Source organism: Neopsephotus bourkii, unplaced genomic scaffold, assembly GCF_033783945.1.
Source record: "Neopsephotus bourkii isolate Nb327-2 ecotype Australia unplaced genomic scaffold, CSIRO-AGI_Nbou_v1 NB_1767, whole genome shotgun sequence".
Lineage (NCBI taxonomy): Eukaryota > Metazoa > Chordata > Aves > Psittaciformes > Psittacidae > Neopsephotus > Neopsephotus bourkii.
Window position 1 is genome coordinate 4,652,037 of NW_026902241.1, and position 16,764 is coordinate 4,668,800.

Here is a 16,764-nt window from a genome sequence, read left to right on the forward strand (position 1 = left end):
GGATTATAGCATACTAGAACTTCGTATCAACCAAGAATTTGGTGGGGGTCCAAAGAACACTGAAACTGTGCTTGATTAGATGGTGCACTAGACTGGAGGCACAGTTACTTGGGTCTGAATGCATCTTGTTTTGAAAGTGGAAGCATTATGTAAGTCTCCACAAAAAAGGCACATTCTTCTACTTAAAACTTCATCTGTCATGTTGCACATCAATTTTGGCTCAGACTGCACCCTACAAACTAATGGAGTAAGTTTTTGGTATTCCATGCAGCCAAGTGTTTGGTTTTACACAAGGTCTTGTTTCCAAAGGGCTGAAACACTTTCCACCCCCCCCCCCCTCCACTCCCCAGCAGGTATTTTAATGGGGAACTTAATATGTCATTGGTGGTAAAAAGCTGTTTTCAAACTATGTACCTTATAATGAGTTGCAATTGTAACAATTTACTGTTACTGTTTTTCACACAAGCAGCACAGTACAAGGCACTCTGCAGTCACTGAATCCTTCTTCTCCTATAGGAGTTTATGCAAGCCCTCTTGAGTAAATCCTTGGTCCCTCTTCTGTCACTGTGAGCCAGGCAGAAAAGCCACATTGCCAGAACTCTAGTTTGCTTGGGGACATACTACCCTCATGAAGGCACTCCACAGATACGTGAGGCTGGCCTGGAGCATCCGTTTAAGAACTGTAGGTCACTGAAGCAGGGAAGGAGCTGTGCTAGGCTTGTCTGTGGTGTTTGTTGACACCTGGGCATTGAAAGGGCCCTCTGCTTCAGTATGTTGGGACTTTCACTGGCTCCCAAAACATTTCAGGTTGGGGAGGATGAGAAATAGCTTTATATTTTTATTAGGTTTTGAGAAAAAGAAACCTACCAGAACAGTTATTCCTGTATGTGTTCTCATAATGTTTACTGTAATGTTATTGCATACTTATGCTGCCTAGTTACTTCTAAAAATAACAAACTTATTTTATTTTTAAGGCAACAGGCTATACAGAACCCTGTGCAAAAGTGAAAATAATCTCCTGTAGTGTCCCACCTATTGTTACAATATAATTTTCCAACACAATTCCTAAAATGGTCAGTCTTGTCAGAACTTCTGTAGCTTTGTCTGCGTAAAAGGCTGCTACAGGCACTAAGCAGCTAAAACAGTTCATGCAGTTATCACTGCTCTGACACAGCACCGAAATCCAAAAAGTAAGAACAGCAGTGCTTATCTGGTAACAGGTTGTTAAATTGCTTAGTCTTCAGGCTATAAAGATAAAATCTCAGCCTTCTTTAGCTGATGTACTGTCCAATTAGGACAAACAGTGAAAGTATTAGTTCATACTCCTGTCTGAATTATCACAAGGAGAGTTAGACTTGAATTAGGTTTGGATCCACACATCACTGATTAGATTTATTAATCATCATAATAACTTTCACTGAAAACAGTGGTCTTAAATAATTTGCATTAGACTAGCTGTTTTTTTATTTAGCTCAGTCTCTGAAGAAACACAGGCTGTGTAAATTTTTCAGCAATGAACATTTTGCCCAAATCACTAGTACACCTAAATCAGCTTACCACGATACAAATGTTTTTCCTTTTTAAGAGCAAGTCTGTACAATATGCCGCCTCTCTTCTATAATTAGCACAAAAATTTGGAAATTGCAGTAACACTTTCTCTGTATCTCTACAAGAAAGACAATGACCTAAAAAGGGAAGAAAGGCTAGTCTAGGAAGGAGCAGAGCTAATCCAAACATCACCCACAACTGGCCATCAGGGGCACTCCCCTACCTTCCCTCCCTCCCTTCTCCAACCAGACCCTTTCAGTATCTGTTTTGGTTTTGTTTTTCAAACTCTGTCTTCACTACACATTTCCCTACTTGGAAATACTATCATTTGAAATCATTGTACAGCAACAACAGATAAAGCTGTGCCAAGCAGCAAACTGGCCCATGGTGTTAAGAAGGTTTGTCATCAGTAAAGAACATGTACTCCACAGACATAGGCTACCCCACCATGGAAGTATTAAGTTCACTGGTCATTTCAGTTGTATTCATGCTGTTCTGTTTGCTATTGCTATACCTAGTAGGCACTTTCCAAATAACAAATTACGAAGAAAAATATGACCTTCCACTAGGAAAGCTGAATTGTGGACTCCTGCATACTGTTTAACTTCTTAATTAGGATTTTTGTTATAATTTCAGCCAGCAATATTTTGTCCAAGTTTCCTGAATGTAACAAATAATTCAAAACTCTTGAGTTTACAAAAATACCATAGCAATTTTATGGCAGGAAGAGACAGTATTACAGGGGCTTCTGTAGCATATGAAAGCCATAACCATATCTTTCCTGACTGGTCAATCATCCACAGCAATGAGATTTGTATGAATGCAGATCTCACCATTAGCATTTCAGTAGGGCCCTATGCAGAAAGTTAGATTTGTGATTCTACAGAAGTTTAGTGCACAGTAATAGAAAATGCCTTTAAGCATGTTTTATGTGTACATAAATATAATCACAGCTCCAATTTTTGTACATTCAAAGTTTTCTTTAGAACCCTGTTATCTACAGCAATAAAGCAGAAAGTGAAGATGTAACTGTAGATGTTAAGTTGGTACACAGCCTCAGTGATTACTCCTGTGAAATCTCCACTGCCTGTACACAATTTGGGTAATACGCCAGACATAAAGGCTAATTATCTGGAAATTACATAAGGCTGAACTTCTCAGTACAAATCGGGAGAAATCCCACAAAGCAATTGATTGTTGCAGAGATGCTAATGCTATGGAAAAATAATCTTTTTTTTTCATACAGTTCCTCCTATATAGTCAGAGACATAGTCAGCATTGACAAATAGCTGTAAGGTACCAGGGCCAATAAATTGAAGGCTTTAAAATATATCTGGCACTAAGCATCAGTGCATCATTTACTTACATTTGTGATGAATTGAGGCTTTCACTCCAAAGATGCTGTAGGTTAAGTACACTGCTAGACCCTAAACAGCTGTCAAGGATACAAAGGCACAATGTTTATTATTAGTTCAGTCCTACCACTAAGATGGTAGCTTGTTTCTTCCCACAGGAATGAACAGTTAACAGTAAGTTTCTGGAACAGTTAAAAAGCAGCTTGACTTTGGGCCCCTTTGTGCTAGATGTTTTTGATGGGACCTGGAAGGCTTGCCAAGTTGTAAGCAGGACTTAACAGAGGAAAAAACTTAGAAAAGGAAACGGTTGTATTTAATTTTGTGGCTGTAAAAGATGACTGGATTCTAGGGAAGGCTTTTAGGTTTTAGATTTTTGTTGAGGACTGCAGGGGAAGAGCGGAGCACTGGTATGGCAGTACTAGGATAAGGAGTCATTTTGGCAGAGGAAACTAGCCCAGACCTTATGGTAATTACAGCTCACCAGTCTCAGATGTAATGATAATCCATTTTATCCTGTCTACAGCTCATGGTCCACTATTTGATCAATAAACATTGCTCTTCTATTCCCATTACCCCCCAGCCATGGGAATTCTGAATCCTAAACTAATCTCTAGTTCTAGTTTTTATCCCAGTTTTGCAGAATTCAGAATTAAATCCAGTTTTTCAGTCTTTCTTGTTTGATCTCTTGATGCTAACCCTAATCTGAACTAGGGGTTTTGAGGAAAGAGCAGGAAGTCAAGCTTGTCAGTTTCTGTCATCTTTAACTGTAACCAGCACCCAAGATTGGCAGGCACAAAATGGCTTAAGGTAGAACCTGGAATAGAATTTGAATTATTTATAAAGCTAGTATTTGGCACAGGAGAGTCTAAAGAACAATTTTTTATATCATTCTGCACAGCTTACAGGTCTAAAATGAGGACTTGGTAAAAAAAAAGGCACAAAGAAGTTAAGGTTTGTCTAAAGGTACATATGTTGCTGGGTTTATTTTACATTGAGGCTTAGCAACAGCCAGGAACTAAGTTGTCAATCAGATGTATTATTGGATCCTAAAGTTTCTTAGCAGGGACTATGACTGGAAAGAACAGAAGCATATGGTTTTATCTAGACACAATATGCTGGGGTGCTTTTATTGCTACTGGCAAGCTTGAACTGTGGGATAAAACCCCATAGTTCATAGTTATATTCTGTGTTGCCCATAATACTAAAACTAAGGTGTATGGTAAAGGGGTAGAAAGACAATTCTAAACAGGTTATCTGTAACTCAACTGTCAGGTTATGGAAAAGGGAAGACAAAAATGTAATGTTCTGTTCCACAAGGACAGCAGTGCTACAGTGAGGACTGGTACTAGCAGAAATGCATGGAGCACAGCCAGAATTCCCTTAGCTTTGGTGGTGTCTGAACAAGCAGTGGTGTATCGGTCACACAAGTTCAATGTGGATCACTGAAAATGAGCTAAAGCACTCTTAGAAATAAATTTGGCAGTACATACACTTCAGTGTCATCACCCCTGAATGCAGGAAACAAGCAGCTGTCATTTGAGGCAGGGTTTCTTTCGACGCATTGAAAGGCCTTCATCCTGTTCATACAACTTGACCTGAAGTTACCACTCCTCTGTTTCTGTCCTTAAGACGTTCGTGAAATGGGTGTATTCACACAGCAATGGACCTATCAATGGCTGGATTGCATCCTCTTTTCTCAGTCATTCTTTGCAAGCCCTTAATATTGCTACAAGTAGCAGCTGCCAGATTACAGACAGAAGGGCAAAACAGAGTACTTGGGAGCTGAAGAGTTCTTTAAAAATCTTTCTAACCTCCCCAGCATTTCACGTTTCCTATCTCACAACTGTCTTCCCCGCCTGTCGAGAAGATACAAACATCCTGCATACCTCAGCGTTACTTGAGGCTAAACCTTGTTTGTAACGTTGCACATATGGTGGTTACTTAATGACATTTGCTGTGCTAAATTAAGTCTGGGCTCCCTAGAGTAACTGCAGTAGCTTCATCTAACGAAGCGTAACACATACAAACGCCCGTATACACAACGTGCATCCACTTGCAACCTGGAATCCCAGCGTACTCGCAAAGGTAATCCTCCACTCCAGTCCCAACTTTAGGACCCTAGCCGGGGTAGGTATCGCTTTAACTCCCGAAAGTGTTTTGGTAAGGAAGTCCCCTCTGCTACGTGCGGGCACACAGGAAAACCCCTGAAGGACACAACGCGACCCTCGGCCCCGCCCGGCCGCCGCAGCCCTCCGCCCCCCCAACCGGCGCCCTGGCTCCTCCCGGAAGTGCGGGCCCGACAGGCCCCCCTAGCGGCGGCGCGCCCCAACGGAAGAGGCTCCGGTTAGACGGGGTCCGCTGCCCGCCATGCTCTTTCGTTTTGGTGTGGTGCTGCCGGCGCGGATGACGGAGGGCGGAGGCGTGCTCCTGGTGGCCGGCTCCCGGCCGGAGCTGGGACACTGGGATCCGCAGCGCGCTGTGCCCATGAAGCCGGCGCGGCCGACAGCTCCACTGGCCGGCCAGGAGCCGGCGCTGTGGCTGGCAGAGGTGGTGCTGCCGGACCAGGACGCTTCTGACCCCTTCTGGTACAAGTTCCTGCGGCGCCAAGGCGGAGACCTCATCTGGGAAGGTAAAGACGGGCACTCGGGACGGGAGGAAGTGCTTGTGGGTCCCGGTGGCTGGGCGGTGCTACCGCCTTTGTCCCGCCCAGGGGAGGGGTTTGGGCCGGCGGGCTGAGACAGGGGCGCGCGGTTGTAGCCCTCGCGTCGCAGGGCGGGGGTCGGCCCGAAGGGGCTGCTCTGCGGGGCTGGGCGGTAGGCTCCAGCAGCGCCGCCTTGTGCCCGGCGTCCCAGAGCATCGCCCAGGGGCCGGGAGCGGTGTCCCGGGCAAGCAGGCCGTACTCTGTGCCTCCGGCTGTCGGCGGAGGCGGATGGCCTAAAGCCTGTCTGCAGGTAGAACCTCCTAGCCTATCGTGACATGACATGTCGCTAATAAAACCGTTTTTAACGATGTGATGTGGGAGAGTGAATGCAGAAGGCAGCTGCTGTTCTAAGTTAGTTAAAAGGTCTTGATAAACGGTTTCATTATCTTTTCGTTACTTATAGGCACCCGTTGTCAGGATGAAGTTTTGGTTCTTTTTTCTCTTTCTTTTCCCCACAAGTAAAGGTGTTGGAAGTGCCTACTTCGTGCATCAAGGTGTAACTTTACTTCAGTAAGCTGAAATGTGCTGATGGCATTTTCAGGCTGGTTAATTTTGCCATTGGAATTGATAAAAAAGAGAAAAGGGTGAAGTTCCAGCCTTTGTGCTGTTTCAGTAGTACTTCCACGGAGATTTTCTCCTGTTCTGTGTTGTCAAATATTGACTAGCTTTAGTCAGTTTCCATGTGCTGTTCTGGTGTATTTAAGTATGATAAATAAAAGAGAACATGCATATAATTGAATGCTGAGTCAAAGCACTAAATACACCTCTTGTCACTGAGGAATGGATCTAACTCAGTGAAAGGAAGACTGATGACTAGATAATTTGTGTTTTTTTTAACTTACAAAATAGTTTTATAATCCATATACCAGAATGAAAAATTGTAGAGCAGTTCCTCTTCAGCTCTTTTTTAGGAATATATATCACACTTTTAAAGTGCCATTCTGTTACACAGACTAAACCATGCATGTCGCCTTGACTGTTCCATTTGTTTTTTCTTCTCTATACTAATAAAAGATAGCATTAATAGTGCATTCACAGAGGTTTACATCATGAAGTACTGTTTACGCCATGAATTAATAACTGTTTTATTTAGCAGCTAAAATAAATAGTGTATTCTGCCTGCTTTAACCATGTTTTTCTTTTGCAGAAATGCAGGAAAAGTGAATTTATGGAATAGAAATCTTTACATCTTTCCAAGGAAGCAGAATTGGGTCTCTTTTGAAGGTGCTGTTGTACATAACATGCCAGTGATACTGGTATATAAAAGAGGTCCTCACCACAGAGAATATAGAATTAATAATAGAGTGTTCCAGTCTGTAGGGAATCTGCAATTGTAAGGTGATGGTTACTGTATAGTTTGGAAACAATGATACCTCAAGGTATTGTCCATACCTGGGACTGCATTTTGTGAATGTAGTCTGAATAATAAACATACTCTGTTTTGGTAGTAGTCCTATTGCTGCAGCTTTAGGATTAACCTCTGTGGAATTTTGTTCCTGCCATGGTGAATGCTTTACAGTTTGAGCTTACTTAGCTACAGTGATGGAACACAAATGGGTGTATCATTCAGATGCAGAGGCGGTTTTTAATTAGTCATTCATGTCAGCTATTGTTTTCTAATTTTTTTTTTATTTACAGGAAAGAACTAAATTGACTTAAACAGTGAAATTTGTTGTTCTTCATGTATTATATGAAGGGAGCATAAGAAGGTTTTTCTGTGCAATAAACAGTATCTTGCAGTCCTTTTTTATGTTATTTTAATGATTTTTTTCAATTATTTTTTCAACTGTGGATCAATAAGAGTTTTGTCTGTCATCTGTTTATTCTTGTAAAACTCACAGTTTGCAAAGGCAGTTGCCCTTTCTAAAATAAGAAAACATTTTGGTGATATGCAAATGCTGTGCTTTGACTTTTTAGTATCCTATGTGTTTAGAATTAAGATGTGCTTTGGGAGACATACAGCAGTTATGGAACATCTGCAGTTTTGAAGACATGGTTGTGAGGGGTAGAGGAAAATGCAGAACAATATTTGCTCTGAGTTTAGGAGTGGAGGCACTCATCTGTAACCAGAGAAACTCCTGTCCAGTTATGGATGTCATATGTTTACTGATATGGGATGTTAAATAATGTGCCATGTTGAAGAAAATTACTCCGCAAGTTTTTTATTAGTATGCCTTGTGTGAGAATTCCACTACTAATGCATATGATTTTTATATTACTACAGTACATGTTGCATCATGTGTTTTGCGTATGAATTTAGTTTGTCCTTACAGCCATTCAAATGCAGTGGGGAAACTGAAACATGAAGTGAAGGTATTTGTTTCTATGGTCTAGAAGAGTCAAAGTCATGGGTCGGTGTTGTGTGGCTTTTGGGTTCTGTCAGGTGGTTTGGTAGGAACCTTCACGTGAGGCTTGGCCTGTGGGAGGGCTTTGTTGCTTGTGTCTGGAGGGAACTAGCTCTCTAGGAGGAGGGGGTGGGAGAGAAAACTCTTGTCCTTCTGAAGGGTCACGTACTTACTCTGCTGCCCCAGGTGACAGTGCCAGTCTTTGTCCAGAGCCTGTCACTTAACAGCCATTCGGCTCTTCTGTCTCAAATCACACAATTTCTGTATGGACTCTGGCCCAAGTGATGTTTCTTCAGGTTTGGTACTTTGCTTATCTGCTGTGAGTTAAGCTGAAAGGCCTGTTACCCAGGAGGGTTTTCAACTGCTACATATCTATGGAAAAACAGGTTATGTTGAACTTTAGAATCTGGGAATAGGTTTGCCCATTAGAAAAAAATAAATGAACATATATACCCTTTTTTTAGTGTGTGTTGTTTTGTTTGTTTTTTTTCCCCCTTCAACTACATCCCATGTATTTTTCTGTTTGCTTTGGTTTTGATCTAGATTCTTCAGAACTGGGTTTATTTCTCCCTTCCAGCATGGAAAGTAAAGGTATATTGTTCTTACTGTCAAAATGAAATAAACACAAGATGAAACTTATGTTTAAATTTGTTTTTGTGAGTTTGTTTGAATGCTTGTCAGTGCCTTTAATCCCCTTTAGTCCAGTATAAATAAACTGCAGGTACTATACAAGATTCATGTTCCATAAAAGAGCAGAAGAGTTACTAAGGGTATGCCATAAACTGTATTTTCAGATGCTGGAGTACAGTCTGTTGACTCCTCATGTTTTGTGAAGGGGTAAAATTATATATAAAATGCGAGCTGATATTCTAAAATACTGGTCCAGTTTTGCATAACCTAGTTTGATGAAGTTGGTGCTTGCTTGAAGCTAAACAGATGCTGTATAAAGATGAAAAACATGGTCAACCTACCTTGTAGTAGTTTGTACAGGTGAGCAGAGCCTTATGCTTTCCAAAAAACCCATAACTAGTTTTGGGTGGGGGAGGAGAAAAAAGAAGGTGTTTTGTTTGCACTTACCTGCTGCTGTGTTCTTGGGGGCCCAAAACAAACAGTACAACACAGTTTAGAAACAGCTAGGTTATGGAGCCTGTGGCTTGGTATCTTGGCTTTCCAACGTTTCCAGTTCATTCTCCTCTGAGTTCATTAGTTACATTTTAAGCCGTCTGTTGGACAACAAACACTTATGATGGTAGTTCAAAAGACTTTTACATTTATGGAGTAACAGCACTTTTAATGCTACTGCAATTAGTGAAAATATCCGAAGTAAAATTTGATCATGGCTTTCAAGGGCTGAGCACTTGATTGGCTGAAAACATCTGTGATAGTAAAATATTTCATTTTTGAAGTGGCGGTGTGTTGAAATGGAAATCAATATTGTTTCTTGGCCTCAATATGAAACTAAATGTGTATAATTCTTTGAAAGCTGTATGGGAAGTTAATACAATGGTGAGGTTGTAACAGAATAAAAACTTATCTGTGGCTAAGCCATTAGCAGAGAGTAAAAAAACCCTTTAAGGCTGTTCTGGAGAAGTACAGTTGGATGCAACATTATTTTTCTGTAACTGAGATACATCTCTTTTTCTTTCTTTCTCAAAGCTAATGTACAGGTACTCAAATTAGGCAGCAGTTCTCTTATTAAAAACAAGAAATTGAGAAAAGAACGTGAAGCAGATAACATTTCTTCATACCTCTGTTAGTGCAGGTATTTTATGTAGTGGTGTTCCCACTGGGTGTCGCCGTTTTACCTGCCTATAGCCAGTGAGAGCCTAGGATTTTGCAGCTACTTGGGCATTTCATCAGTATCCAGTGTAATCTGCTCTGCTTTTGAAAATAATAAAAAAATTGCTTTCCCCATCCTAGCCTTGTTCTGAAGTAGGTAGTGACTAGGAAGGAACATAAAGCACAGCTGGGTGTTGATAGCTGAATAATTGTGCATAATATGCATCTTGTCTGTAAGGCAGTTACTTTGTGGACAATACTAGATGTTTGACCCTTTGTGAGTGAGGAAACTTTGTGTGTAAAAGTGGATTAGTTTGAAATCTACTTCCCAATATGTCTGATGAGAGAAACTTTTGTTTACAAAGTGTAATAGGCCCTAGTGTTTTGTCCTTCAAGCCCCTCAAGACATATACTTATTGTGGATTATAGTATTAATTCGTAGCAAGTTTTCATTACTTTGTTTCTGTGTGTCAGCATTAACCAATTTATACTGAGCGGACTACTGAAGATCAATAAAGCAAGAGGGTTGCTCATGAAACTGCAAAATTAGAAGAATAAAAATAGGATACACCCATGCATTCCTCTGGATTTGGTAGGTGTGTGTCGTTTCCTACCCACAAGGATAATAGGGGGCCTGCTCTGCCTGCTGTGAGAGCCTAATTAGAGCACTTGTGGTTATAATGGTAAAGTTAAAATAAATGTATTATTTATTCAAAGACTTAATTTATTTACCATTGTTCCCATCCCCCACTTCACTCCCTGCCCTCACTTCCAAGTGACAGCAGCATGCAGTATGGGTTGAGAATTTATCTTCAAGGATGAGAAGCAGTAAGAAGTGATAAGTAAAGTAACTGGGCTAATACACTGGTTAAGATTTTTGTGATGGTTGCTATTTTAATATATCTTGTTTCCTGCCTGTAGTTCAGTGGTCTTTTCTGGTATGGTAGAAAGTAACAGTAATAGACAGTACAATCGTATAGACTGTTTCAAAGCAGTTAGGAAGACTGTATTACATTAAACATTTTGTTGCTATAAGACATTCTATCATCTATTTCCTTTACTGTTATTTTCCACCATCTCTCTGAGGACCTCTTTTTTTGTTTGTTTGTTGGGTCTTTTTGTTTGTTTTTTTTTTACATTTTTACATGAGCTGAATTCCCTTTTTATTGCTTTTCTCTGTCTTAATCTACATAATTAGATTGGGCATTTGCTTAAAAAGTGTTAGTACAGTAGCAGCTCCCATTCAGAAACACCTGTGTCTAAGCAGACCTAGAGAGAGAAATTCTTATTTTCTCATCTCTGATAAAGAAAAAAAAATCCAAAATGGAAAAAGGGCTTGATTAACAGCATTAAGCACTGAGGAGGGCTTTCTTGTAAGCAATTTAGTTATAATTCTGGCATACTTTTGAAAATCTGTAAAAAGAATTCTCTTAGGAGTGGGACTAATAGACTAAAAATCTTGAATTCAGCCTGGATTTTTGTACAAACAAAAAAACCTTGTTTCGTTGGTTATGTATATCAGCCCTACCAAATAAGTTAAAAAATTCTGCTTTAAGTCTGGTAGAAAATAAACATGCAGTGTATGATGCAGCTGGTCTTCTGGGTTTTGGAGATCCCTTTTGGGCAGGCAAATGCAAGGAAACATTTCTGAAAATCAAACCAGTCGTGAAAGAGGAGTTAGTGAACTAGGTGCTGCAAATTAACAATTTTGTCTTATAACAATATTAGGTATGTAAGTGATACAGTAATTTCACTTACTGTTTCAGAATCTAATGGGAAGATGGTTTATTGACAGCAGGAAAAGTAGCATTAAAAAGCAAAGTATGTGTTTATTAAGCATACAAGTAAGGGTTAGTACATGACATACAGAATTCAGATGTGTTATTTGGCGCTATTTGTCAGAGGTGTGAGAACAAAGGACAATTATTCAGGGGCTTTGCTGAGACTTTGGGAAGGTGGGACTCCAGTCTAAGAGCCCGTGGCAGACTCATGCAATCAGCAGCAATTTGGCCTTTGTGGGATTAAGACTGATCCTATTTCAAGACCTCAGAGACTGAATTTCATAAAGACAGTTAGGCAGCAGGGAGACTTCAGTGACAAAAGCTGGTGTAAAGGTTAAGTAAATTTGAATATTTTGAGTATAGTGAAGAAAGCTCAATTAATGTTTGATAATGACGCCATGCAGTAGCACATTCAGGTAACTGAGTTGTGTCCAAAATAGGACATGAGGCTATTCTTCACTGTAATGTTGGTATGAAAGATACATAAGCTAGCAAATACTTAATCTTTTAAATCCTTGATTCCTGAGATTTTTTTCTGTGTGTTTCCTTTAGTTCCTGTTGTTCTATTACTTTTTTTTTTTTTTTTAATCTTCTATTCCTCAGCCCTCCTCATTCCTTTGCCCTCAGAGCATTGATAGTGCTTATGATGTTACTAAACACCTCTAGGGGAGTTTCTAAGCATGAACTTAAGCTGCTTGTTTACCTCGTTAAAGCACCTTGTTTAATATTGCAAATGTAATGGTGTATAATATTTAGGCATATTTAAAATTTTCACTTGTCATATAAAGCCTGCTGCAAAATGAATGACAAGTATTGTAAGAGTAAATCTTTCCTCTTACTGATAGGTAAATAGGTGATCTGAAAATTGCCTGGATACGTGGTGTTTGTGTTTCTTAGTTGCCATTGAAGCTGATGTGCATATACAAGGTTATTTAAGTAGCCCCATGGTTTTTCAAAGGTGGCAGTGGACTGCAAAACATGCTGGCCTTGCTGGGATTTGGAGGTTTGGAAGTTGTACACCTGTGGTTTTGGGTTTGCCTAAGGCAGGGATAAGGTACACTTCACCCCTGTGGCTGTTGCTGTGCCCTGGAGTTTCTACATACCTTCCCTCACACAGTAGAAAACAGTCAAATATTAAAACTTCCAGCAACGTATGCAACCTTGCTCAGTGGCTGAGCAAGCTGTGGTTGAGCAGTGCACTAGTGCACTCTCTGTGAAGGACACAGTGAAAGAGGCAATCTTAGTTATTTTTTCATTCATTCATGGGTTTTTTTGTTTACCACACTCAATGGTGCTGAGAAATTTCATTGACCCAGATTTTGCTCATTATCTTTTAAGATCAAGCTGGTAATTTCACCACTGTGACTCTTCTATGCAATCTGTGTGCAGTTGGCCTCTGTCAAGATGAGTCTGTGCTGTTGGCAGAATGCTGGATTATACTTTTTCATCCCTGCAGTAGAGCTGTAATAAAATATTAACTGAAGGTTTTTCTTTGCATTATGTTACTGTGTGATTAGATCAAATTTCAGAAGAGCCTCTTTTGGTCCCTGCTTATCTTCCTCTAGTCCTTGATCTTTGGACATCTTTTTTTTTCTTACTGTATCTTCATGTTTTTCTTTTGTTGTCATCCCTGTCTTTTGCCAGTGCCACGTATCAGTTATGTGGAGATCTTTGATTTTAATCTTTTGTGTGGTTGGTTGTACAGCCAGCTTCCTTCTTATGCCACTTTGGTCATTATTCATATGCATTAAAGCAGGAGCCATAAGTGCAGTCATGCAGGTTTTGAAAGACCCCTCTGTGAAGCTTGAGCTGTAAGTGGGGCTGCTTGGTTACTTTGAACTCCAGCAACAAGTGGGTTGCAAAAGTAATGGGAAACTTTCTATGTTAATGCTTAGAAACTTACGTTTCTCTTTTAGATAAGCATTTTTGCTGTGGACAGTCACAAAGATAGAATTTAAATAAAATCATTCTGGACCTTATTGAAGGAAAAAGGTGATACCCTATCGATTCAACTAGGACCTGTATCTTCTTACAAACTCTTATGAATTCCTTCTGTTCTTCAATTGGGAAAGTCGACATGATCAATCAACAAGAGAATTAGTACTGTTCAGATATTTAACTTACCCTTTTTTTATCTTTGAATTTTACATGTTTTTAAATGATTGTGTATTTGTCTCCCCAAAATAATGAAACCAATGTTTTGCTACTTGGAATGAAATGAATAAAACCAAGAAGAGTTAAAAATACTGATTTAGAAGTGTCTTGAACTATAAAAACTTGTATTTCCTGTTGTGTATTGCCCTTTCTCAAAGGGTATTTGTGCTTGTTTTTATTTCTGCAAAGGTGAACAGGTAGGTGGAAAACAGATTTGATTTTCTTTACTTTACTAGGAAACAGGAAAGTTGAAATGCTGTTGAAATTCCTCCAAATCTTTGAGGTTGCACAATGTTTTCTTGACTACAAAAAGCTCCCCCAAAACCAGCAAAAAACAAACCAATCATGCAAATAGTTGTTTATTTCATATTAGAAGTGCCTGGATGCCTACCCAGTGGTCTTACGGTGTGTGCTGTGAGCAGCATGTTCTGAGACAAGAGATCTTGCCGTCTCACAGAATGCAGGTGAGGAGGTGCACAGATGCTGTGCCTGAGCAAAGTGTTTAAACGGGAGTTGTGATGAATTCCTGCTCTGGAGGCTGGTAGAGTCATGGGGGGTTTATTCAAAGTATCTTGAAGTCTTTGTAAAAGGTTTGGGTAAGGTTGGGGACACTATTCAGTATAAGGGGACAGGTATATTTACATTAACAATTAATGAATCAGAAAGGTTCATTTTGGTGAGAATTTGCCTTGCAGATCCCTCAGGGATTCTGCAGTACATGCTCACAGTCAGCACTCTCTGTCTCAAGCTGTTGCCCTCCTAATGAAATCTAAGGCACCCAACTTGTAAAAGGAATGCGAATCTCTGCAGCCATTCAATCTCTGCATGAGTGTAATGTGCTTGGGACTGCGAGTGGTGTGCACTTTGTTGTTGGTTAAAGATGTGACGTGCGTTTGTGGTCCTGGAAGCACGTTGGATTGCAGCAAATCATACCCTGCACCTTCTCTGTTTGAGCTATGCCAAACAGTGGTGTGGAGGCACCATGGAAATGTGGTTTCCTGGCACAGTCAGGATAGCCTTCCCAGCTTGTAGGTGGGGCCCTTTCCAAGCTTCAGGTGCAGAAACTAAACTTCACTGCTTCACTTCAGTTTTTGTAGCATACTTTAGGAAACACTTTGTACATTTAAGAAGTGAGCAATAAAGATGAGCATGGTTTCTGTGAAGAAGGGCTTCTGTGTCTGGCTTCTTAGAAAAGTCACTTAGAAAATCCATAGGTGCAGTGCCCTTCCAGATAAAGCAGATAAGGGGAATTTTTGGAGTAGGACAAACGTAAACTTTAAGTGGAGTTGGGAATTGGTGTGGATATGAGCAGGCATGTCCGGACTCTGCATACAGGCAGTCTCATGTCACTTCTGTCTGCACTGGCTGCTTTTATCTCTGGTGCCTAAGCGGAAGGTAAGAAATAAGAAAGGGCAGCCACACATTTATGATGCACTGAGAAGAGTCACATTCTGCTGAGCTTGGTCCCACTGCCTTCATCACACACTTGTTTCCTCCCAAAATAACCAACCACATCAACAGCCCTGAACTAGAGAGAGAGCAATGAAGTGGTGGTCTTCGGACTGTGGTGCTGTTGGTCACTGCCTCAAGCTTGCTGTCCTGGGCTTGGGAAAGTCTCCATGCTCCAGCAAGATTTTTGCTTGGCCTATTGTGGTGATGGAGGGGAGAGTAAATGTTTCACTTTGTGTGACAGATTTTTGTCCTGCCTCTGAAAGCTATTTTGCTTTTGGTAGGAACTCTTCCAGGGCTTGTGAGAAGTCTTGGGTTGGCTGTTCTGAGTCAAGTCTGACAGTCACATAACTTTACTGCAGATGAGATGTAAGGAATCTACTCCATCAACAGAGCTAAAGGGGCTAAGATGAGATTAGAGCATGTCTTGCCTGCATGTACATCATACCATGAGGTTGATGGGCCTTGCTTCGGACAGAGGAAACTTGAGAGTAACGTTTGAAAAAGGTAGGGGAAGACTAGCTAATGATTTCTGCTCATCAGCCAGGCTGTACCCATTTTCCTAGCTGTATACATTCTGCACATATATAACAGAACATGTAAGTGATGCTGATTGTTTTCTATTTGAAACATAGTTTATGATCAGTTACCTTGAATGAAAGCTGGTTTCATTGGCTGACTTTTATATTAAATGGTTCTGGAAGATAAAAAAATGCAATCTTTAGCTCTTTTGTAGCAGCTCGAAATTATTGATGTTCTACATTACTCTTCCAAACATGTCACCTGGCTCCACTTATGAAACTGTTTTCTTGCATTGTGTTATGAAGTCCAAAATATTATGGTTTTCCTGTGACAAACTGTGCTAGCAGAAGCCCGATATGAACTGATATAACGATTTCCTCCTTTTTTGAAACTTATTTGTTAAATGTGTCTTGTGAAACAAGCTGTGTTGAGAAGCACCTGTGTATCATTTGGATGATGCCTGGGTAGTGAGATCTTGATCATTTGTGGTAATTGCCTTCTTTCATAACTCTTGCAAGTGGAATAGAGAATTCAGCTTCCTGAACACAGTACAGTGTAATCATACTGTTCCCTAAATTAGTATTTCTTTCAGATAGTAGCACTCTTGCCTTCCTGTCTGAAATTATGAGGTTGTATTTGTTGAATATATATTTATATATTCAACGAGTAAATGCACAATATCTATACACAACATATATATGTATGTTGAATGTATATCCATATACATTCTGTTGCACAGACATTTATTTCAGTAAGAGGGTTGTTAATTCATAGATCGTATATAACATAAGGAGTAGTAAAAAGCTATGCAATTCTCATTAAAAATGTTAGGAATGCAAGTAGTTAATGTTTACCTGAGCATCACAGGCAAAACAGAAACTAACTTTTTGAGATTCCCATTTGAATTTAGGCCACAGTGGGAAGGCGAGGTTGAGTGGTACAGAATAATCAACAATGATAAATGACAATTAGAGAAGGAAGCTTTTCAGAATAAGATTTGACAAAACCTGTTTGAGGGAACAAGTCAAACAAACATCTCTTGGTAATTTACTCTTGGCCCTGCTTTTATGTGGTGGTGTAGGCTGGGTAAGGAATGAATGGTGGTGAAGGTGAATAGGTTACAAAGCCAG

The 16,764-nt window shown here is 40.2% G+C and overlaps 1 protein-coding gene across 1 annotated transcript in view; it reads left to right on the forward strand.

Annotated features, from left to right (window-relative positions):
• The first annotated feature begins 5,167 nt into the window (after window positions 1-5,167).
• Window positions 5,168-16,764, forward strand: part of EPM2A (EPM2A glucan phosphatase, laforin) — a 41,555-nt gene continuing 29,958 nt past the window's right edge. The window contains exon 1 of the mRNA XM_061378778.1: window positions 5,168-5,532. Within this exon, the coding sequence (XP_061234762.1) occupies window positions 5,271-5,532 (262 nt within the window). The 5' untranslated portion in view covers window positions 5,168-5,270. The remainder of the gene's footprint in view (window positions 5,533-16,764) is intronic.